Source organism: Colossoma macropomum, unplaced genomic scaffold (assembly GCF_904425465.1).
Source record: "Colossoma macropomum unplaced genomic scaffold, Colossoma_macropomum, whole genome shotgun sequence".
Lineage (NCBI taxonomy): Eukaryota > Metazoa > Chordata > Actinopteri > Characiformes > Serrasalmidae > Colossoma > Colossoma macropomum.
The window spans coordinates 6,959,978-6,984,875 of NW_023494784.1; the positions used below are offsets into that span (position 1 = coordinate 6,959,978).

Genomic DNA, 24,898 nt, shown 5'->3' on the forward strand with positions numbered 1-24,898 from the left:
AACTAGCGAAGATACTTTCTCTGGATAGACAAAGCACTTTTTGTAAGTCGCTCTGGATAAGATCGTCTGCTAAATGCTGTAAATGTAAATGTAAAAATGTGCTTTAGTAGTGATAAGCTGCCGGCTCACTGCATAAACTGGCTCAGCACAAAGGAAACAAATCCTAACACCACACTAAACATTGCCCAACACCGAATTATTACAAGGCGCCTGTCCTGAACGAGCATTAAAGCTCATGGAGCTCCTGCAGTCCAAACAGAGAGCAACATGATCTGGTATATCATCACTAAAGCCAAGTTATACAGTGATTAACACTGGCTATCTTCAGTTCTCGCCACTAAACCTTAATTTTTCAGTTCTCTTTTACAGCAGACACTCTTTTTTTAAACCCTTAGAGGTCACCTGTGATCACAAAAGCAGTGTGTAATCTTATATGAATTATTTCTGACTCGTACCTCATTGAAACAAGTGGAGAAATTATGTGGAAAGTGCAGATTCTAAACTTTCAATCCAAACCACATTTGTGTTTTGTTATGATTTTTATTGTATAAAAGGTTGTTGTTGTGTGCACAGTCTTGTTTTGCAGAGAGAAAAAAACATCCTTTACTGCGCAAAAGTCAGAAACCACACTTCACTCTTTTATTTCCAGTCAAAACAGCCATTAAATACACAAATATCACTTTTTCAGTATTTATTGTATCCACTCTTTACCTTTATTCCAGCTTCCATTCTTTTCAGGAGACTCACTCTCAGTTCCTCAAAGAATCTGCAGACACACCTCCAAAGTTCAGTCATAGAAGCTGGTTGAATTTTCTGCTTCTGCTGGAAATTAAATAAATGAAGGGTGGCCTCTGGACGTCTGCATAACACTACATTTTTGCCATGTTTTTGTCTGTTTTCTTCAAAAAACACAGAAATAAGTCTCAAACCTAAAAAGATTGTGGATGTAATTCATTACGAGAGACACGCTGTATGCACTTCATTAAAAGACAATTAAATAGTACAGAAAAACAACAATAATAACGGCAGAAACACTTCCAGGATTAATGGCCCGATGCACTCTCAGTACTTTAAATTAGCCAAAATAATCTGGACCACTGAGCTGGACGATGAGGTGGAAGCCTGCAACAAAATTAGAAACACAATATGTCCTTACGTTCATGAGCCTCATGCTCGGGTCACATAGTTTGAGGTTCAGTCTTTTACCCAGGTGCCCTTGTGGCACTCTGAGAGATGAGCTCACGGTAAGATTTTCACAGTAGCGCATGATTATGATTGATGCTGCTAAGTGTACATAATGTGCAGTGGACAGAGATGAGGCTACACAGTGGACACGTTCTCAAACCTGGCAGTGGAAAAAACACATGCAGTCTATTGCACAGTTTACTGATGAATCACCACTCCAAAAGTTTCTAGCACTGTCTGATCTTTCATCTGAATGCTAGAATCATTTATCGTCTCACTATATGACTAAATAAAATCACATAAAATGCTTTAAAAGCTTCATATTTGTCATATTTCCTTAGGGCCTTCCTCATAATACAGACATGATGCTTACTGTATGTAAACTCTTCAAGTAGTGGAAACAGAAGGGTTCAAATCTTGAACCATCCAATGGAAAACTGTCCAATCAGGATGTTTTTCTCTGTGGTATCACAGTCAGCCAAGTGAGCTCTCCCATTGGTTAAGACTCTAGGAGCTAACCTGAAGGCCTTACACATTAGACTCACCACTAATATCATTTAGAACTGACATAAGAATCAACCAATCTTTTTTTATTTCCAATGGGTAGAACCAATTTCCTAAGAAAGAAGGTCATTCTAGTCTTTCTGGAAGTTCTAGAGACGTCACTGGCCTGAATACGAGCTCTAGTCCAACCAGGTCATACAATGTATAATGGCAAATTAATGTCTGTTGCACATTTTAAATAAAACATACAGACTGTCTTTTACAAGCTTCAACTTTTCTTGTATAATCTAGAACCACGGAAATCTTACAGTTAACATAGTGCTAACATACCACTAGAAATCCCATAGGGATGCTAGCAGAAACGAGCATTATCATATAGGTTTTTTAAACCAAGTTTTGACATTTATGGCCCAAACCAAAGATTAGCTCTAATTGTTTGCCACTTATTTGTGTAATTTAGCCGGTGAGAGCATAATCAACATTCACATAGCAGGCAGGAATTCCAACACTTTGGGCAGTCAATTAATTTCTCAGTGAAGGGCTGAGCTTACAAATCATATTTCAAGGTGAAATCTTACACTTGTGAACGGGAAGTGCAGGTTGATGTACTTTTAGGGCTGCATAATATTGTTTGTTTATTGTTATCCCAATATAGCCCTGTGCAATTGTGACCACAGTGCTTTTTACCATGGTCAGATGATCCCATTTCTATGAGTTTCTTTTTAGATTAATCAAGGCATCCAAATGATTCATGACTTCATAATTAAGCCTGGTCAGGTCGATCTTCAATCGTGTAACCAGTGTGCTTTTAAATTATTGCGAGACGCATCGCAATTGTCATATGGAACAGTAGAATTGCAATAGGGTGTACATTCTGTCCACATCTGGCAGCCCTATGTGCTGTTCCCCTGTTCTAGATCGAAGAGAAGCATGGCGAGTTTGGAGCGAGGCCCCAGGCCCTGCAGCATGCCTTGTATGCACCTGTGGTAGCCTTCTTCGCTAAGTCGTGGGTTGCACTGCTGGTAGCTGTAGCGGCGGTGAAGGGACGGTTCCACCGCTCGGAAAACGTGAAGGCTGGAGTACCTCACGAACATATCATATAGATCCAGGCTCTCCAGGAGCTCCTCGTTCTCCTGCACGTCTGTGGCCATGCGTGTCCGAGCCGCCATGTAGTCGGAGTTGTAAAAACACGCCTCATCGAAGGAGCTGAGGTCAAAAAGACCTGCCTCTTTGACCAAATCTATGGTTTTAGGCAGTGGTTCACCGTGATAAGCAATGTCCGGGTTATAGTCTTGGAAGTGGATGGGAAAGAACACCTGCCAGTTGGTGATGGAGTTCATCCGGCAGCGGTTCAGGAATTCGGATTTGATGTTGGTTTTTACTGTGGCGATGAAGAACAGAGTGTCCACCTGGTGCTTTTTGGAAATGATGTCCATGAACTTGATCTGGGATGGGCTTTCTGTTTTGACACTGATCCAGGGGATCTTGACCATGGGGTACTTGCGTTCGTAGCTACTAATCTGAGCCTTGACACCAGCAAAAATGTCATCCCTGTTGGCCTGCTGAGCTTCGTACGGTTCGTAAATGAAGAGGAAGGTCAAGACAGCGTTCTCGCCGGTCGTGAAGGCGTTAGAGGCGTAAATCTCCAAGAACTGTCGGACTTGCTCTCGATCTTGGAACGTAACGGGCAAGATAATGTGGACTCTGGTGGCCTCGGTTACGTAGGGCATTGGGATGATTTCAATGCGGCTGAGGGGCCTGAGCAGATGCACACGTTTGGTAATGAACCCGCTTCGTCCTTTCTGGTTAACGGCTTCCAGCTGCAGGTCCAGAATGTACTCCATCCCTCTGGTTGGGTCAAACCTTCTGTACCCATTCAGAAGCTGCTGCTTCTTGAGATGAAGCACAGGCTTGTATTTCCTGTTCAGCTCCACCATGGCCACCTCAATAACGTCGGCCACATCCAGCTTGTCGATCCCCCGCAATTCGCACTTGGCCGATCCGTCCATGCAGGAATAAATGTGGTCCTCGGAGAAATAGTCCCACTGCAGCACCTCAAAACGAGTCTTTGGCTCAAATGGTGGATTGATCCCAATCGGCCACGTGGCACTGCGATTGCCATCGAAAGCCAGAACACTCACATTCTTTATTTCTGCCTGTATGAAAGAAAGAGCAAGAGTAGTGTCACCAAGTCTGGGTCTGATTTGTATATAAAGATAGCCAAGAATTTGTTAATTTTATCGAATTAGGAGCACACAACCACAGGCCACAACAACTGATCATAATTGATTAACCCCCTAAAATCCCAAGCTGTTTACATACTAAGGCTCATTATTCAATAACTACAGGGACTTGCAAACTGGTTGAGCTATTCTTAGGTTATAGAAGTGTGTAATAAAACTTTTAAGGCCTTTTAAGGGGTTAATAAAATCAATGTGTTGTGACCCTATGCCAAGTTTAGGGCAGCTTAGATCTTAGATCCTTTTTATCATTGTAAACCACTTTGTTTCACGCAGGTGTGTTTTTGTTGTAGCACTGTTTTGACAACCATGTGCTGCTACCCGTCACACAAAACCAGTGGTCTCCAATAGTTTCCACATGAGTCAAATGAACCCCTTGCTATCAAACTAGGTGGTTCTTGGCCACATTGAGTGACAAAACCTACCGGATTCTCTTTATTTTGGAATTTTTTCCTATTTGATCTCAGGTGATGCAAAATACATTTGAAAATTTCAAATAGCATTCTACTGCTTCACTGGGTGATGCAAAGGGTTAGTTATTTATTTGTGCCCATACCTAGAATGTTCTTCATACATATAAATAGTCTCTGGGGTGTTTTCTCCCTCTAGATTCATCTTTGTTTACCTTGTGGGTGCACGTTTGTGTATAGTAAACATGTTGGAAACACTATCCAATCTGTTTGTTCTCTCACTAGCTTGAACCACTCAGGCCATCTCATACTACATACGTCACACATTATAGATCCTGGTGTCATCGTACCTGCACTGCAAAAAAGTGGTATCTTGTCAAGAAAAGTGATCTTAAATCTAATCCATATATCTAATATTTTTCCATGTTGAGATGGTTGTATACTTATTATAAGATTATTTACCTGTGAAATTATTTTTAGACATTATTTACTTACTTTATATAATTTTATCAATAAAATGATCTCAGTACACTGGCAGATCATTTTGCTGGTTTCAAGCACATTTCTTAAAACAAACAAAGCTCTCTGCCAATATAGTGAGATAATTTTACTTAAAATTACTTAAAAAAAGGAAAAATGTCTATAAATAAGGAAAATAATCTTAAATTAAGTTTATAACAACCTCAATGGAAGAAATATTAGATTTTTTTGACTATATTTAAGATAATTTTACTTGACAAGATATTTGTTTGCAGTGTGACTAAATGAATGGCTTACTTACAGTATATTGATCCGAAAGCACATGACCATGACAACTGCAACTAAACCCCCACATAACCTCAAAAAGTGAGAGGTTTCTCACCATAACAGTGCTATTACACCTCATGAGGACAGGTGAACGTGACTCACCTGCAGCTTCTTGATTTCCTCATATGTTTTCTGCAGCTCTATCTGGGTGAAGTGTTTGTGCAGTCTGTACATCTGCTCTGGATCAGACACCGGGTGAACTGTGACAGCATTTCTGAACTGGACGCTGTCCTCCTTACTGGGGTCAGAGTTCTTCCCCATCTCAAAGTGGTAATACTGCAGATCCTGGACAAAAACAAACAGTGTGTTTATTTTCACTAATTTCTCTCAGATAAGGAAAGTACTGAACTAACACCTACACACTTTGGACACACCTACCTGCAAAACGGTTTTCTGAAAAGGCAAACAACACAAAACAGTACACAAATAAAGAAGACAGGCAGGTTTTAGGTTGAGTTTTTTAAAATCTACAGGACTGTGTAAATGTCAGAGACCTCCAAAACCACACACACACACACACACACACACACACACACAAAACCCCCAGAAAACATATATTTAATAAAAAATGACACATAAGAACTAAATATAATATTTTTTTGTTTGAAATAATGAAATGAAATATTATTACATTTTTGTTGATTTTTTATTTTTCTACTTCATTTCAACACACCAGCTGTCCTTTAGATTGTGTGTGTGATGATGAATGCACCAATAGAAATGCTCTAAAATTACTTGGAATAAAATCTCTTTACATTAACTTATATTGAAAGTAAGAGTGTTTTTGCCCACTCCTGTAAAGTTACTGTTTTGGAGATACTTGTTTTTCTTTAGACAGCGATGATATACAATATTGCAAAGACATTTGGAAACATTTTAAGAGCTTTATATATATATATATGTTTATATATATATAAATATATATATACATTTTTATGTTTTCAAAATGTTTTAAAAGAACTAAAGCATAACACTTTAAGATTAGACTAAAATAAAATATTAACTTAATCAGGTGGGTCCAAACTTTTGACTACACCTGGTGTTGACCAGATCTCTCAGATATACAAATGGCATGATGCCACTTATTATTTTTCAAATAACGAAACTAAGTATTTGCTGATACTGACACAATATGATAGGTATGGATATTTTTAAAACAGCTTCGAACATTTTCAGTTTAAGCACTTCCCTTAAGATGGCTATCTTAAAGTATTATGCTCAAACTACTTACGTACTGTACTATCCAATATAACCAACAACATGACTCCAACAAAATCACAATTTTTTGATTATTCAAAAAACAAAAAATCAGGTACGGTGTTTAAATGAATCAAAAAAAGAATTCATTTTAGCTATTCGTTCTTCTCATTATAGTCTTAGGCTATAGGTGGCTACTGTTGTTCTAACATGGCTTAATTTACTGTGCGTTATGTTATACTAGAAATTATTTTATTTTGTTTATTTAGTTTTAGTTTTTTACTTAACATTTTTCCTGAATTGGCTGGTCAGGTGTTTCCTGGCGTACAACAGAATGTCTCTTGTATGTGTTTCCTGACTTCAGAGGTAGCTGCTTGTATGTGTTTACAAAAAATGTCTATTGTTTATTCTTATCAGATACACCAACAATGGCAGGGTGTATATATATATATATATATATATATATATATATATATATATATAAAGTCAGAGACGATAGCTCATCTGCTGCTGCACAGTTTGTGTTGGTCATCCTCTAGTCCTTCATCAGTGGTCACAGGACGCTGCCCACAGGACGCTGTTGGCTGGATGTTTTTGGTTGGTGGACTATTCTCAGTCCAGCAGTGACACTGAGGTGTTTAAAAACTCCAGCAGCACTGCTGTGTCTGATCCACTCAGACCAGCGCAACACACACTAACACACCACCACCACGTCAGTGTTACTGCAGTGCTGAGAATGATCCACCACCCAAATAGTACCTGCTCTGTGAGGGTCCATGGGGGTCCTGACCACTGAAGAACAGGGTAAAAGGGGACTAACGAAGTATGCAGAGAAACAGATGAACTACAGTCTGTAACTGTAGAACTACAAAGTGCACCTATATAGTAAGTGGAGCTGATAAAATGGACAATGACTGTAGAAACAAGGAGATAATAATGTTGTCATAATGTCATAATGTTATGCCTGAGCAGTGTATGTATATGTATATATATATAGTCTGTTGTCAGACTGGAGTACTGCAGGCTGTTGAACTCTTACATAAAGACTTCTTCACTGCATCTCAGTCTCCTGTCTCTCTCCTCAGCATGGAAAATGATTTACCACATTATGCTCCCATATTTCAGGCTAGTTTTATTAGAGAATCAGATCAGATTTGTCTGTCTATATTCGATTCACCATTTTCTGCTGGTATCAGGCTAAAACATATACAGAGTATTGGACCTGTGCCCTCCCTTCTCTGATACACTCCATTGGTCACTGTCAGTGCACATATAGTGTCAAGTTTTAGTGGAGTTAATGTGAAGGACCCTGCTGTGGTCAGTGGAGAGTTGGGAGCAGTTCTGACAGCAGTGGAGCGCAGGGTGCCATTAATAACGGCCCGAAACGCTTGGAGGCAGACACTGCTTCATCTCCAGCCGTCTGACTCATTCCGTCTCTCTCTCTCTCTCTCTCTCTCTCTCACTCCAGTCACATTGACACACCCAATGCTTCCCTGATAAATCACACCTAAAACTTCAGTTAACAGAGCTCTTGGGGTCTGTGTGAAGAACGTATTAACAACAGGACCGGTGGAACCTCTCAAAACAAAGGAGAGTGACATATGGGTCAGTCTGGGAAGGTGAGATTCAATTTAGAGCTGTGATTCTGGCTGAAGAAGAATGACACATCGTGAATGGACCTAGAACTATATGGCCAAAAGTATGTGGACCGACCACTTATATGAGCTTGTTGGACATCCCATTCCAAAGCCATGGGCATTAATATGGTGTTTGAGGCTTTAACAGCCTCCACTCATTTGGGAAGGCTTTCCACAAGGTTTTGGAGTTTGTGCTCATTCAGTTAAAAGAGCATTTGTGATTTCAGACGCTGATGTTGGACGAGAACGCCTGGCTCGCAGTTCCCATACATCCCAAAAGTCTTCCGTGGGGTTGAGGTCAGGGCTCTGTGCAGGCCACTGGAGTTCCTCCACAACAAACTGGTCACATCATGTCTTTATGGAGCTGCTTTGTGCACAGGGGCTCAGTCATGCTGGAACTGGAAAGGCTCTTCCCCAAACTGCTGACACAAAGCTGGAAGTAGATATAGTTGTCTAAAATGTCTTTGTGCTGCAGCATCAACATCACCCTTCAGTGGAACTGAGGGGCCCAAACCCTGAAAAACAGCCCAGCCCATCATCCCTCCTCCACCAAGCTTTACTGTTGGCACTATGCATTTCGGTAGGTAACGTTTGCCTGACATCCACCAAACCCAGATTCCTCCATCGGACTGACAGATAGAGAAGCTGATTCATCACTCCAGAGAACACGGTTCCACTGCTCTAGATTTTCATAAATATTGTACTAACTGTCTATAGAGATTGCATGGCTACATGCCTGATTTTATATGGGGGGGGTACACATACTTTTGGACCTATAAAACCCCCCAGCATTGTGCTGTGGAGCAGCAATGGAGCTGCATTGTCTGGAGTGATGGAGCTCCATCCAAGACCTTTGGGATGAGTTGGAGTGATCCAGAACTGACCATCCAACATCAGTACCTGACCTCACTAATGTTCTTGTGGCTGAATGCAATAGGTATCAAAATACCCAGTAGGTCACTATATTACTAATACAGCGACACAGCAACAGCTCTAGTTTGTGTATTAACACAAGAAAATAACACATTAACTATTAAATAAACCTTCCCTTTCCTCAGGCTGTAGTGATGTGGTATAAATGCAATGATTTCCATGTGGCTAGTATAAATAATGTGTTGTAGGAGATACAGCAGAGCAATAAAATGTTTAGACAGAGAAACAGACAACGCCTCAGAGTCAATTTAGAAAGCTGTATACATGAGGAACTGCTTCCAAAATAAACACACACTGTCAAAGTCATCCAGCCTAAAGGCGGCTCTGTGATAAATAAAACATACCTTACTTGAAAGAATGGCAGGTACAGGTTGGCATGGTTCATCTTTAAATGCTTCATTATATTTGATATGTTGAAATTGCTGGTCATGCCTGCTCTCACAATACTGGCATTACAGCTTTGTGCAATTAGCAATATTATGTTAGCTTGACAACGTTACGGTTGCAGACAGAATCAGATGATTGCAGTCGAGGCTAGTTTTAAGAGTTTTATTAACAAAGGGGCAATCCAAAAAGACCCTCATAAACCAGAAGGATAAGTTAAAAAAAAAACAGAGATTCAAAACGGACAAAAGGACAAGGCAAAAGTCAAAGCAGAAAAAACGTACTTACATATTCGTCTCCTGTTTGAAATGTCCTATTTAATTATGACTATAACTTCCCCAGCATTTACTGCCAATGTTTACTTTTAGGGAGCATCTGCAGCATAAATTTTAAGTGTTGTTTGGGCTACTTTGTGAGCGATGTTTATGAAAAGAGCAAAGACAAACCCATCGCAGTGACGTCACACACTTAAAAATAATTTAGTGTTTTATTTTCAAAAGTATGTAACCAGGCTGCCTTACAGCGCATTACATTAAAGATATACGATTACAGGAAGAAAGAATTTAGTCTGGTTCTGTTCAGGTCCTTTTTTCTTCCTCAATGTACAAACAGTGTAAATGTTCCCTTAAGGGTACAACAGTGGTTTTAAGGTCTGATTGTGAACCTTAAATAAGTTTTTCCAGGTGAAAAGTTCGTATTTGTACCTTTTCATAACCGAATGTTTTAAAACAGAACAGTAAAATAAAAGCCTGGAGGCGAGACGGGGTGTGTGGAGTCAGTACAGCTTAGAACATATCATTTCAGTGGATTATGGTTCAGTTATGTTCCCTGACTAAAGGTACTGAGATGGACCCTTGAGGGTCCCACCCCAGTGACAAGAGGGGTCCTGCCCCAGTGACAGTTTAGTACCTTTATTTCTGAGAGTGTATCATGAATCATGCTTAATATGACCAGAGACACTTTATTTTTGCAAATAAAGTGCTTCAACAGTTTCTATTTAACATTCCTGATTTCCTCGTATGTCCCGGAATGCTTGACAGGCAGACCCTGCCTCTGGTTACGTCACGCGTTAACGCAGTAAACAGACTGCAGACGGGAAGCACCTGAGCCGATTAAGGTGGGGCTGGAAAAAGTGAATCCAATCTCTTTAAGCTATTAAAAGAACAAGGAATTACACCACAGCAGTAAAGCAGCAGGAGCCCACTGTTAGCCAGGACCTGAGACATCACAGACACATCTGAAACCTCGGTCAGTCACAGCAGTGCAAGACAGGCCATCTGTATGTAGAGTACATGAACCTGAATGGGTTTTAGTGGGAAATGAAGCCAATCATGAGAAGCGCATGAGAAGTCCAGAGTTCCTACTGTTGTTTTGTTACATATTATTACAATGTAGTTACATATGTCTCATTATGTCTGAGACACTGTATTTAAATATAATTATTACATTTCACACTGAAATACTTCACTTGGCATAGTTCATATATCTGACTACTTGCATTTTTGCACATTTTATTTCTTTAACAATATCGGCTGCTAGAATTACCGTATCAACCAAATACTGTATCCCGTTGTTGTTGTTCTGGTTGCTACCTCAGTGACTGCTATGCTTAAATATGCAAGGCTATCTGTCATATGTCACAGTATGTTACATCCTCCTTTGCACAACTCCACACACTCTCAGTACCGTGTGCTGCCTGTGTTCTGTTTTGTATTTATTGTAAGTCGTATTTATTTACTGTACTGTATTGTCTGCACTGTGTTTATTGTATTTTTTTGCACCTGTGTTCCTGTGTTGGTCCTGGAGGACTGTTGTTTCTTGATTACTTGCATCAATACATTATGATTTACTTTGAATTCACATTCAGTATTGACAGGTTTGAGTCTGCACTTCTGATTTTTTGGCAAGAACTACAAGATCTAAGGGCTGCAAGCTGTTTAAAACATGATTTTAAAACCTGATAAAGAACTGCGATAACACGTCTGCTTTGTAAATAAATGTATATGGTGTTATATGCAATACAAATACCTTATAATGCCTAGAACACACTTGAATAACTGCATATATGTAGTTATAATTACATGCATGACATACATAAAACAAGAGTGCACATCACTTTATAAAGTCAGGTTTCATAACACGCAATAATCTTCATTCATACAAACACTGTGAACATAAATGCTTCTTATATAACACACAATAACAGGTATATATATATACACTGTGTCCACCCACTGTCCACATTATTAGACACTCCTACCTTGTCAGTCCACCTTGTAGATGTAAAGTCAGAGACGATAGCTCATCTGCTGCTGCACAGTTTGTGTTGTGTTATATATTGCATCACATTGGACTGTAATCCAGGTAAACATTTGTTGGGTATAATCACTTCCACCCCCAACAGACATGGGAGACATAGAACTGGACCTTATAAAGTCATATGCTCTTGCTTTAAAAAGACTACTGCATGTAAATATAACTGCTTTAGATCAATTATACATGCTTATGCCCAGTATTATAAGGCGGTATGTGTGCTATATACCACCTTAAGAATGCCATCATAATGCATTATGAATACAGAATTCATAGGAAATGGTACCAGAGCCGCTGCATACTAATTAAAGAGAACAACTCAGTTTATATCACAAATCCTATATTGGTAGGTACAGTGTAGGGTTAACTGACTCTAAATGCAGGTATTGCGATATAAACTAAATCTGTTCTACAGTTTCTCATTAGGCTGAATGAATAACCGACTCTAAATGCAGGTATTGTGATATAAACTGAGTCTGTTCTACAGTTTCTCATTAGGCTGAATGAATAACCGACTCTAAATGCAGGTATTGTGATATAAACTGAGTCTGTTCTACAGTTTCTCATTAGGCTGAATGAATAACCGACTCTAAATGTAGGTATTGTGATATAAACTGAGTCTGTTCTACAGTTTCTCATTAGGCTGAATGAATAACTGACTCTAAATGTAGGTATTGTGATATAAACCGAGTCTGTTCTACAGTTTCTCATTAGGCTGAATGAATAACCGACTCTAAATGTAGGTATTGTGATATAAACTGAGTCTGTTCTACAGTTTCTCATTAGGCTGAATGAATAACTGACTCTAAATGTAGGTATTGTGATATAAACTGAGTCTGTTCTACAGTTTCTCATTAGGCTGAATGAATAACTGACTCTAAATGTAGGTATTGTGATATAAACCGAGTCTGTTCTACAGTTTCTCATTAGGCTGAATGAATAACCAACTCTAAATGTAGGTATTGTGATATATTGTGAGAGGTCAGTTGTCTGAATGAGTGAGAGACTTGCATGAGTCAGGAGTACTGAGTTAAACTCAGTAGTGGACAGGCTCACGCTTAAGCTGGATAAGATATATCCTCGCCCAGAGTGAATCCCTGGCAGAGATCAGAAGGTCCATTCATTAGCACTGAGTGCAAAGGGCACGGACACAGCACGACCCCACACTGAGGACATGTTTACATTTGTCAGGTTTAGTCTGACTGAACTGAACACTGGTGAGAGAACTCTGTGAGGGTGCTTCGTTAGAACATGTGAGAGCGCTGCCATTTGAACTCAGTGCAGCCAAATTAGTGGGCCGAAACCCCCTGAGGAGGTCAGTCTCGGTCAGCTTTTGAACGTACTCTAGCGTGAACAGGGGGAGTACACTGTGCGTATGAACACACACTAACTTTTACACTTTCTATACATTTATTTTCAAGAAACTGTGATTGACTAAGAGTTCATTTACAGTCCATTCATATCAGAAGAATTCATGTGCGACTGAATACTGGGCCACAGTATTATTACATATCTAGAAATTTTTGGTGCAATCCTTATTTTTACTGGACATTTAAAAAAAAATGTGTTCTGGTGTTGTAGATTTTTTTCCTAGTAAAAAACAATATTTACTGGCTAATGAAAACTGTGGTAGGTACATTTTATCATTTCTTCACAAGGTCTTAATTGCTAATTATAAAACACATAAAATCTGTGTCATGCATCCATCTCCCAGAATCCTCTTGTGACCCCTGACCTTCCCTTGCACTCCAATCAGCGCTCCCAGTCACCAGAATACTAACTCTGTTCACCTGTCTTGTTGTCATATGACCAATATAGTTTAATATATAAACCCGGGCTTTAGCCTAGACTAGTTGCGAGGTATTGCATCATTGATACACTGTGTTCTCCTGGGTTTGCTATCATTCCTGTGTTTGACTGTTTTCTGCCTGTTCATCGACTTTTGCCTGACTTTATTTGGACTTTCTGCCTTCTGTTATGTTTGTCTTTATGTGTTGGATGTCTTTTTTGGATTTGACCTACGCCTGTTTATTGACCACGATCCTGGCTTGTGCTTCTAACAGTAAAGCCTCCTTTTCTCATTTTAACCGCGAGCGTCCGAATACTTCTGGCACGTTACAGTCTGACTGGCCGAGCCACGGTCATAGCCGTTTTTAAAATACTTGATTTACACACATTTGTAATTCCCAAGAACGCAGCCATGCTCAATCACACACTCACACTCCTAAAACACTAAGCTCCTACCTCGAACTGTTCCACACACTGCGTGTTGGTGTACTCGACGATGCAGCGTCCGAGCCACTCGTCCGGCCTGGCACTGAGGATGTCATTCCTGCAGTTCTCCAGAAAGGGCTGCAGAGTGAGCAGGAGGCCGCGGGACAGCAGGTACCCAAACCCTCCGTAACAGTACCGCCCCTGAGTCTGACCTAAGAGGGGCAATATCCCAAAAATACAGTATTACATTACCCAAAGGCATTTTCACCATACACAGTTTTACATCAGTGTTTACAGAGTTGGACCAGATACAATGCAAAAGCAGAAAATGAGTGACTCTATGACTGCCATTAACTTTAACCACATGTTTAAATCTCTTTCTCACTTCAACTTAATCACCTATACCCTCGCAGCAGCTGCCAGCCCTTACAAATAAAAAAAAGTAATATTTTAATGCTAAGGGTAGACTAGCTATGTTATACGTCGTCTTCTTGTTAATCAATTTCCGTATTGTGACTGTCTCAAAAGCTAATAATAAATTGGTAATTAAAAACTACATATTATCAAATAGTTCCAATGTCACTTTTTATGTTTTATCATCATCAAAAACTCAAGCCACTCTGTAAAAAATAACTGTCTTAACCTAAAAAAGTTGCATTTTGAGTAATTTTGCTGTTAAAATAATAATATACATTAAAAAACACAATTATTATAATTTTGTCTTAAAGCCTATAGGCTACACAGGTGGAGGGATACTGAAAGGAGAATTCCAACAATATTTCAAAATAATACAACTGTTAAATGTATATCATGTTAAATGTATATAGTTGGTAATAGGATGTGCACCTCTAAAAGCTCCCTCACAGAAAGTTACTACATGAACTGGTTATGAATTCACTGTCTGATGACTGAGACACTGTTTTATGATAGTTTTGAGAAGATTTTTTGTCTTTTTAAACTCCAGTCATGGTGGAGGGATACATGCTCAGGCAAAACAGCCCCCAAAGAAAACTTATTATTTCAGATTTTCCACCATTTTACCATCATCAACATTCCATATAAACTCAGAAGACTCGTGTAGGTTCACTGGCGGTTCTGGATAGTAAATAAAATGTCTATATTTGTGTTGTAGCCATGGCGACCCCTGGTTCCTATCACCACCACTGTAAAGACATCTGAACCATTTCACACCAAACCACTCTGACTGACTCTCAACCACTGTGGCATAATTCATCATCGCTGTCATATTGCCCACCCTTAAACACTGACCTCCAACAAACTCCTCTGGACTGCCCATGTAGAGTAGCCGGTCCATGCTGAGATGTCCCACCAGTGCTTTGATTCGGTCGGCCTGCGTGTACGTGTCGTCCTGGGCCAGGTAGAAATAGTCGTACTCGGATATGAAGTGATTCAGGATGTATCTGATGGTCTGGTACATGTTCCAGATGTGCCGCTCGTCGCCGTGGGCAACCACAAACATCCCGTGTGGGACCTTGCGATCTCGGGCGCCGGTAAAGAACACCACGTTGTCCAGATGGTGGCTGATGGTGCGGTTCACGGCCACAGCCAGGGAGCTGAGGGTCCCCTTCGACGTCAGAATCCCAACAAACAGACGCTCGCGGATCCCCAACTCTGTGCTAATGTATTTAGCCCTGCAGGAAAGAATGGAAAACATCATTCGCACTAATGAGCATGTTAGTGTTGATGCTCCTAATGTGCTGTAATCACATGACTGATCAATAGGGATGCACACTCAAGTATTCTTCCACAGTTCCACTAAAATTACTACTACTGAAAATCAGAAGAGTGATGTCAGTACTCATATAGAGAAACCTGAGAGCAATTATACGTCTCAACATTGGCTCACAAACACTGTCAATCTTATCTAGATCACTGTACAGGTACCAGCACACTTCCACTGAAGTGTATACTTGCGTTCTTTTAAATATTATAACATAATTTTTAGGCAAATTGTCTGGAAATACAGTGAGCATGTTTACTTGTACTCAATAATCTGATCAGGTTTTCTGCAGTTATCTGATTATTCAAATGGTCATGTAAACAGCACACTTCAGTTTCTTAGGTCAGAGTAAGGCCTAGAAATCCTATTAAGAAATCTGATAAAGAGGCTGGATTTTAGCTCAGTGATCAGATTTCTGTGCATGTAAACTCTTACTCTGATTTCTTTCAGATTCCTCAGTTTGCGCATGTGTGAAAACAGACCGCGGTACTGGAAATGAGCAAGGAGTGTTGACATGAGATGCAGCAAAACATTTCTGTAGCGACGCTAAACCCAAATACATGCTTGACGAAATGAACGATTTAAATATTCTCCATCTTTTAGATGATGTATGTTCATATTTTCATATAAAGTGGTGCAATGTTTTTTTTTTTTTTAAAAAGCTGCAGCATGAAGTTTGAATTTTACATTCGTTTACATCACGTCTTCTTCTGTGAGTTTACTGGCTGGTTGCAAAGCATAAATCTGATTACTGTCTGATTCATGTAGACCTGGAGTTTCCCCATTATCTGACTACCCATGCAAACATGTTGATCAGATTACTGACAAAATCTGATTCTCTGCAGTTATCAAATTATTGATTCGATTCCCACAATCTATTTTATGATCCGTTATTCACAGCAGTAACGATCATCTCATTTGCACCAATGCTAAAATCGGTGTGTCCTCACCTTTAGAGCCTCGCCGCTCTCCACAAAGACACCATGATCTAAAACATGTGGTCTGATAACACGGCAAGAGTCAGAGATCAGTCTAGAGATCTATGAGTCAGGAGGAAATAAACTCCTCCATTCTAGACTCTGTTACTCTGTGACAGTGATTCATACAGTTATTCTGATCGCTGCAAAACATCTTGAGAGTGTTTCCTTTCGAATGAGACCATGATCATGACTGTAGCCCAAAGCATGTGGGAACAGCTCTCCTTTTAGTTTGGGTACACTGTTTTGGGCAAAAATAGGGCGACAGGTAAAAGGTCAACTTGGCATAACAATGGCAAATCACAATGGACCAATGACATTTTTACAAACACTACTTGAACTACATGCAGATCACACTCGAATCTAATTCTGAACTGTCTCCATGTTACTGCTGACTGCCTTCTTATACACTTGGACTAAAGCCTTGAGCAAACAATCTTCACTGAACACAGTATAATTCACACACTGGACCGGATCTCTGGATCTCTGACAATGCCACATTTTGTACACACTGTCTATGCACCAGTAAACATCCGTGTCCTTAGTTTATTCTGTATTTATCGTCTGTTGTTTGTACTGTCTGTATATTTTTGTTCTTATTGTGTGTATTTATGTTATATTGTTATCCCACTTATAAATGTGCACTTATGTCCTTGTGTTAATGGTCATGCACCGGAGAAGTAGCCCGAACTCTACATGTATAATAACAATAAAGTCGAATTGAATTGAACCTAATTGGCTACCTGTTAACATCACCAACACATTACTACCATTTTAAACGATCTAAATGTTAAATATGTCAATAAATAAATAAACCCTAAATGCAAAACAGGACAGACAGGAGGAAACTTCACATCAAACGCTGATTTCATTTCAGTAGTTACTTGAGAATTAAGGAATTGTGTCAAATAAAGTTCCATTTAGCCGTTAGCCTCATCTTCAGGTTGCAGACAAAGAAAAAATAATGAAATAATGGAGGTGCAGTTTTACCCAGTTTTGTTATTATATTGATTTCTGAGGGAGCTCCCGGTTCAGTAAATTATATTACTTAAGTAAATTATTACTTAGCAGACTGTAAAAATTACAGACATTACAGATTCATACTGGATTAAAATCACAGATTTCATCAGTAGTCACTTAAATTTCAGCTTCTCCCAGATAAAACTAATCCAGCTCCAACAGGGCTTTAGTCTGCAAGACCTTAATTCCATACAAATTTCAGAATTTTTGAAGAAACATCCACATTTTAAAAGATTTTTTCTGAAAACTGTCTCACCAACACTGTTAGAAATAAAGGTTCTGTTCAGGAACATTTTTCATTCATCAAGGTACCATCAAAATCAATGTTCCCTCAAAGGTCCAACAGTGGTTTTAAGGTCTGATTGTGAACCTTAAATAAGTTTGTCCAGGTGAAAAGTTCGTATTTGTACCTTTTCATAACCGAATGTTTTAAACAGAACAGTAAAATAAAAGCCTGGAGACGAGACGGGGTGTGTGGAGTCAGTACAGCTTAGAACATATCATTTCAGTGGATTATGGTTCAGTTATGTTCCCTGACTACCCTTGAGGGAACCACTCCAGTGACAGTTTAGTACGTTTAATTCTGAGAGTGTATAATAAAATGTAATGGAACTGTCCATGTACGGGACACCATGCCTAAAAGGGCTAATAAAGACCTGAAAGTGCTGTGAGTGAGAAGTTCTGTTGACGCGTTTATAGCAGAGATTTGAGCGATTAGCGTTTTTAGCAGCATTTGGACACCAAACGTGTCTCGGCTGATCGACCACATCTGGAAGTGGAACATCAGGTAAACAGGTTTTTTTTGCTGAACTATTCTTTCAGTAGTGTTAATGGTGTTTGCTGAGAGGACAGTAATGCAGCTTTAAAAACTTTGCCAAGGCTGAAGTGGAGAAACAAAACAGCTGGGTTTTAAACTCTATAAACTCACGCAGAGATGCCTGCAGAGGAAAAACCTCTACACTCTACATTTTTCTTCTCTTTTCTCTTTTTATTGCGCTGCTGAGAGTGACGGAGGCTGTAAAGTCTCAGTGAGAATCACTGCACATTCTGCCAGTTCACAATAAATAAAAGTGCAATGAGATCTGGCCAAACAAGCTGCACATCCAACAAAAACTGAATACAAAACTTGTTTTATCACAGTTTCTTTTCCATTTTATTTACTGTTTAAAGTAAAAAACTACAGATACACACCGGAAACATAAAACAACCAAGATTGGAATTTTCGCTCCAAACGAGATTGATAATCGGTCAGTTTACAGCATTTATTTGGCCTGATTTGTGTTGCAGTTCTATGAGGTTAATAACAGGAGGCAGGTAAGAGGACTAGTGCTGTATTTAAATGCTGCTGTTACATCTGAACCACTATGATATAGTATAATCATACACACGCAGTACCGGAGAGACGTCATTACATCACTGACACAAACTGTTAGAAGGCTAATGTGCTTCTCTGCACTGGGATTGAACCTGCTCTCCCACGTGGATGATGAGTAATATAAACATTCAGCTAAATGACCAAACACTCAAACACTCCTTCACCCTGAACTACAGCCTGTGAGAACACACCAAACATCAGGACTGTTCTCCCAGCGTGGTGTTTAAGTGTGTAAGGCAGTAATGGCTACTAACAGACAAATGCTAATGATCTGTTACCTCAGATAATGTCAGCCTAGCCTTTTCCAGCTCCTATCTTTCAGCTCCAAAACAGCCAGTCTGTGAAGAGGTAGTGAACTGATGCCAAGTGTGATGAGTGATGCTCAACCTTTTTTCATTCAATTTATATGAGTAGAGTGTAAAAATGAACCCCCCCTCGTAAAGCTGGGTGATATGGCCAAAAATGTTATCACGATAAACACAATTCATATCGTTCGATATCGATACATACCGCGATAAATGTCAAATCATTACTTATTTCAAGTTTGAAGGCTGATTTTTGCTCCTGGGTGGTTAACTGCTGTTTTAAACTATCCTTTATGGTCAGAACATGACAAACACTTGGCAAACAGTGGAACATTTCACAGATCTGTGATGGGAGAGTGGGAGAAAGTGTCTGCTGAGCTGTTTTTACCAGCTGGAAAAGCACGGCTATTTTGTAATAGTCATAATTTAAGAAAGAAAACTGATTATTTTTAGCTGTCTGGTGCCGAGCGCTCGGCTACCCCGCTACAAATGACATCACCGTATTCAGACACCAGCTAGACGACTGGATTTCTCTATACTATCGTAGTAGTTTAAGGGGTGAACCGCAAAACCCTAAAAGTCCTCCTTTTAGGTATGTTTAAACTGAAAGCAGTGCTTTTGTGTCTTGTTTGATCCACAGTATCATCAATTCTCCGTGTCGTGCGAGTGACCGAGCTGCTTCAAGTTAGCCAGCAGCTAAAAACAGCTAGCCTGGAAAGCTAGCGCTCTCCCGCTCTCCAATGCCTCACAGCTTCCTCAGTTTACTGTTGTTTAAATCAGGGCTGTAATTTAGATGAACCCACTTCTTTCTTTCACTTTCGTTGCTTGGGAATGCACTCATACTTAAATATGACTGAGCGCTGTAACAGCGCTGTAGTTGTGAGGATTTTGATTTAACGCCGATAAAGCTGGTTAGGATGTTAGTAAAGAGGTGAGTTCGCTGTAGGACAGGACAGTTACACCACTGACCTCGTCACTCACACTCGGTCACAGGAGAGCAGATCGCCGGTCACTCCACTCAAACAGGGAATGTATAACTCCGTGTTTCAGCCATTGCTAAAGACTCATTTTACTCGTGGCCCCCTCCCTCTCTCTAATCATGTAGAAAACTCGGAAGTGCGCCCTCTCCTGGTGACAGCAGTGTAGTGTCGCTTTCCTTGCAGTAGAAAACGCCACCAAGGCTTTCACTGAACGTGGGAGTGTGAGAATGGTGTATTATATCGAACATTTATCGAACATGTCGTATCGCTCTATCGAGGAAAAGTTATATCGCGATAATTTTCGTTACCGTTTTATCGCCCAGCAGTTCTCTGCTATGAGACACAATGTGGTGTGGGCCTTTACAGTGTCCCCCTCCCAATCCCCCCCACCCTCTGCATACATTTCAGCAGCAAAGTAATTCCTGACCTCTACAGTGTTAAAACTGAGGGGTCAGCTTAACTCAAAATGATAGTAACTGATTACACAGCTTTTCTTGAGTTGACTCAACTTGAGGACACCAGAGTTCACACAACTCAAACTTCTTAGTTGGGTCAAATGTGTAACCGTCATGGTCACATGATCATGGTTTTTAGCATGGTAGGTGCAGGTTACCCATATTTTCTAAAAGTTTCTGTGTGACCCTATTTTAAGTAGTCGTTTACAAATTATCTCTTATTTTTTTAGGTTTGCATCTCAGTGAGGTAAATAAAAATCAATAGACATTTTTCCTCTTGGGTTCTCACTTACGGATGGCTGTGGCGTCGCTGGGGCTCAAACTCACAACCTCTTGTTGGAGTGATGGCTTAGTCCACTGCACCACCCAGGAACACATGAAGCAGCTCAGATTTTGTGTCTACAAATTTTTAATACACTGGAGAGAATATTTGTTGTTTTAATATTGAAGCGTAGCATAGTGTCATGTGGTGCAACTGTCAGTAACTAGGTAAATGTAATTCGTTATTGTACTTAAGTAGTTTTTTCATATATCTGTACTTTAAATTTCCATTTTGGGTGACTTTTTACTTTCACTCCACTACATTTCAAAGTCAATTATCTCACTTTTTACTCCACTACATTATGAGAAATCTGTCATTCCTTTTGGTTTATGTGTGTATTAAAACGTAACAAGTCAAAATGAAAGAAGCGCGAAGCAAGAACACCAATCAGGGCACAGCGGTCACTTTGTTTTGAGCTTGTTTTGACCTGTTGGTCATACCGACCCAGTGCAGCACACGGTTCAACATCAGTGCAGCAGCGTAAAATTTTGGGAGAGTCTATTCAACATAAATGATGAACTAACCTAACTTTGTGTAAACAGACCACAATATGGAAATATGTACTCATATGCAGTTGTGACTGATGTGTCTTTATTCTGAATTTATACAAACACTATTTCATTTTATAGTAAATTAGTTTAGGCTAGTTTATGTTTATGAACAGAGACCTACAGATGCAGTTTAGTAAAGGAAACTCATTTGTGAACCTGAGTTTAAAGTTTTTATTAAACTTAAACTTGAAACTAAGTTCAAATAAATCTTAAACTGAAACTTTGCTTGTTTGTAAAAAGTGATTTCAGAGCCACTCAGTTCTACATGATGGAAACTGTTTGCCTTCAGTGTTTTGTGCTTATGATAATTTTAATAGACATCAGCGTCACTAATTAATGACATTCTATTAAAAGACTGGTTTACCAAGAGAGACACTGGAGTATTTTCACCTAAAATGAGTTAATGAAGCGAGTCTTGTTATAAAAATGATAACAGGACATTAAAGTCATAATTAATCTTTTAGTACTTTCACTTTCGATACTTAAGTACATTTGAAGGCAAATCCTTTAGTACTTTTACTCAAGTGGAGGTCTGAAGGGAGGAACTTCTACTTTTACTGCAGTAATATTTTACCTTGGGTATCTCTACTTTAACTCAGGTACATGGTTTGTGTACTTTGTCCACCACTGATGAAACATCATGGAGTGAAACTGTAAACTAATTGAAGACAGCCTCTCTAGCTACCTTTAATTATTTAAAATAGAGACGGTATCACTTTTATTTTTAATGTTTTTCTCTCCTTGATTTCACATAGTAGAGTCAGAAACCAGGCCTCATCAGTCATGCTGCCGTTCTTCTCAATGGAACGTTTTATTTGTCTACAGGCAAAATGAATAGTTCATTATTTAAATGGTAATTTTTTTTTTTCTTAAATATAAAAATACCTAAACCACACCATTACCGTGGCCCAAAAACCATGACACATACTGAACCACAGGCCCACTGTACCATTACGTCCCTAATCGAGAAAAACAGTGCAGAATCCTGAATATTTCTTCTTCATTTTACTCTTTATAACTTTTCTTTCTTTACGTCTTTTACAAATTTCTAGAACGTTTTGTTATTTATTCAGTCAGTGAAGCTTCACGATGGCTCCTGTGATGCTGGTGAAGATGAAACTGAACCTCCGGGAGCGACTGGCGTTTGTGTCGTGATTGTTTACCTCTGGATAAACGCGCTATGTTCCTTTGTGCATACGGGTCAGTTTAGGAGCTGATCTGTTCAGACTGATGTCACATACAGATCACATTTAAAAGATACTGTAAACAGCCAAACACGAAAAGCATATTTGGTGAGAAAATCAGATTTGGGCCACTTTTACCTGCTGTGAGTGACCGTAGCCGAATTTCAGGATCACATATGAAAGGGCCTAAATTTGAATCGAAACCATCACATTCAATAGTGCTGTTCACAGTATCACCAAAAAATCTGAGTCACGCATGAATAAAAATTATCAGATTGGGGCCACTTTCAGCCGCAAGGTGAACGCAGCCCTACTTTCAGCAGTCATGCATAAAGTGGTGCAGTTTGCTGCGCTCTGAGGTGAGGTGACCCTGATGACTGGCATGAATTTATGATGTATTATAAACTAAACCAGCTATCATTTATTTATTTATTCATAACATTTTAAACAGGAACAATAACTGTTCTCTGTAATGGCTTTTGCTTTTCTAATTTACTGTAATAATAAATGAATAGAAGAATTTTGTGGCTTAACAAAAGATGAAGCTTTTGAATCCTACAGAGAGAAATGAACACCAGCATAATAAATGAATACTATTCAAACTATTCAGGTCAGCCTTAGAGTGACGTGCTTCTTTCTGAGTACAGTAACTACACAGATTTGTGAATAGCAGTAATGTTGGGATGTTGCTCTCTGCACTCATCCCAGCAGTCAGCCTGAATGAGGACAGACTGGTATTATCTGAATGCTCCACTTCACAGACATACCACACTCTGGCTCAGACACAAGTGTGACATTTCACCCCAAATGAGATTAACAGGTTCGGGTTTCTCTGGATAATCAGTGACACATACAGTCTGGAAATCCAACTCGCACTGTGTTTTCACTGGTTCAAAGAAAGGCAAGAGTTTATATCATGACTGTACAATTAATTACACGACAACAATAACCTTCACTACTGTAACACAGTAACTACTGCAGCCCTGATTTCACTTGATTCCTACACGTAAACTGTAAAGACAAAATTATTGATATATTCAATGCTGTGGAAAAGTCAGTCATCGATTTAATTTCCAGTCAAAACGGCATTTAAGGTCATTGTTCAGGTGATGTTTCTGAGGAGGTTAAATATAAGATAATCCATTCTGAATAATAAAGGGAAAAATCAAAGAAAAATAAGTGACTTTCCAAAACTAAACTTCAAAAAATGGCTACAAGCTACAGAGTAAATGGGGTTCCTAACAACCACCTGGAAGAGCTGGTCGACCCCAAAACTGCCCCCATCAGCACTGAAAGCTTTCATCTCTGAGAGAGAGGAGAAAATCAAGCTGCTTCAGATCTGAAAACATCCACAGGTGTTTCTGTCCATCCTTCCACTGTGAGAAGACGACTCAGCGCTGTGGGTCTGAAAGGATGTGTAGCTGTCAAGAAGAACCTCACTGACAAAAGGAGACGGACACATCAAACAAAGAAGCTGAACGATGGACTGACCACCCCAGAGTCCAGACCTCAACACCACTGAATGTGTTTGATTACTTCAGAAAATGATCAACCAGCTTCTGAGACTGAACTTTGGAGGTGTGTCTGCAGATTCTTTGAGGAACTGAAAGTGAGTCTCCTGAAAAGAATGGAAGCTGGAATAAAGGGAAAGAGTGACTCATTGAACACTCAAACAGCTGAAATTGGAATTAGCTGTTGAGGCTTCTGTGTCGTTTTCTGTTAAATATGTGTTTCTGCTTTTTTTCTTTATGCTGAAAATGAATCTCTTGTACTTAAAGACTGATTTGACTGAAAAATTCGAAATAAATACAATGCATTTCGTTCTTCAGTGTCGTAATTACGGAAATATTATTAGATAACCACAATTTCTCTGATTATACAGGGTGTCCCAAAAAAACTGACATCATTTCGTCGTCTAATAACATAGCCAATGTGTGTTAGAATATGCTCGAACACAGTCAAACAAGAGTGTGCAGTGTGCATTTTCGAGAAAAATCAATAAAAATGCACCAACTGGAAAGCAGATTTGGACGCAGCACAAAAAATTCAAAGAGGAAGGCTGTCTGTGCAGCGCAAAGGGGTCTGGACGACCACCAGTATCTGAAGATATTACATTTGTGACGCTTTGAGAAATCGGTTATAAAATCTACATCCCTCTGAATTT

The 24,898-nt window shown here is 39.5% G+C and overlaps 1 protein-coding gene across 1 annotated transcript in view; it reads right to left on the reverse strand.

The window, feature by feature from the left end:
- Positions 1-743: 743 nt before the first annotated feature.
- The window catches only part of chpfa (chondroitin polymerizing factor a), a 28,894-nt gene continuing 4,739 nt past the window's right edge, over positions 744-24,898 (reverse strand). The window contains exons 2-5 of the mRNA XM_036576874.1: positions 15,094-15,476; positions 13,855-14,036; positions 5,249-5,431; positions 744-3,845 (exon numbers count right to left, since the gene is read on the reverse strand). Of these exons, the coding sequence (XP_036432767.1) occupies positions 2,583-3,845; positions 5,249-5,431; positions 13,855-14,036; positions 15,094-15,476 (2,011 nt within the window). The 3' untranslated portion in view covers positions 744-2,582. The remainder of the gene's footprint in view (positions 3,846-5,248; positions 5,432-13,854; positions 14,037-15,093; positions 15,477-24,898) is intronic.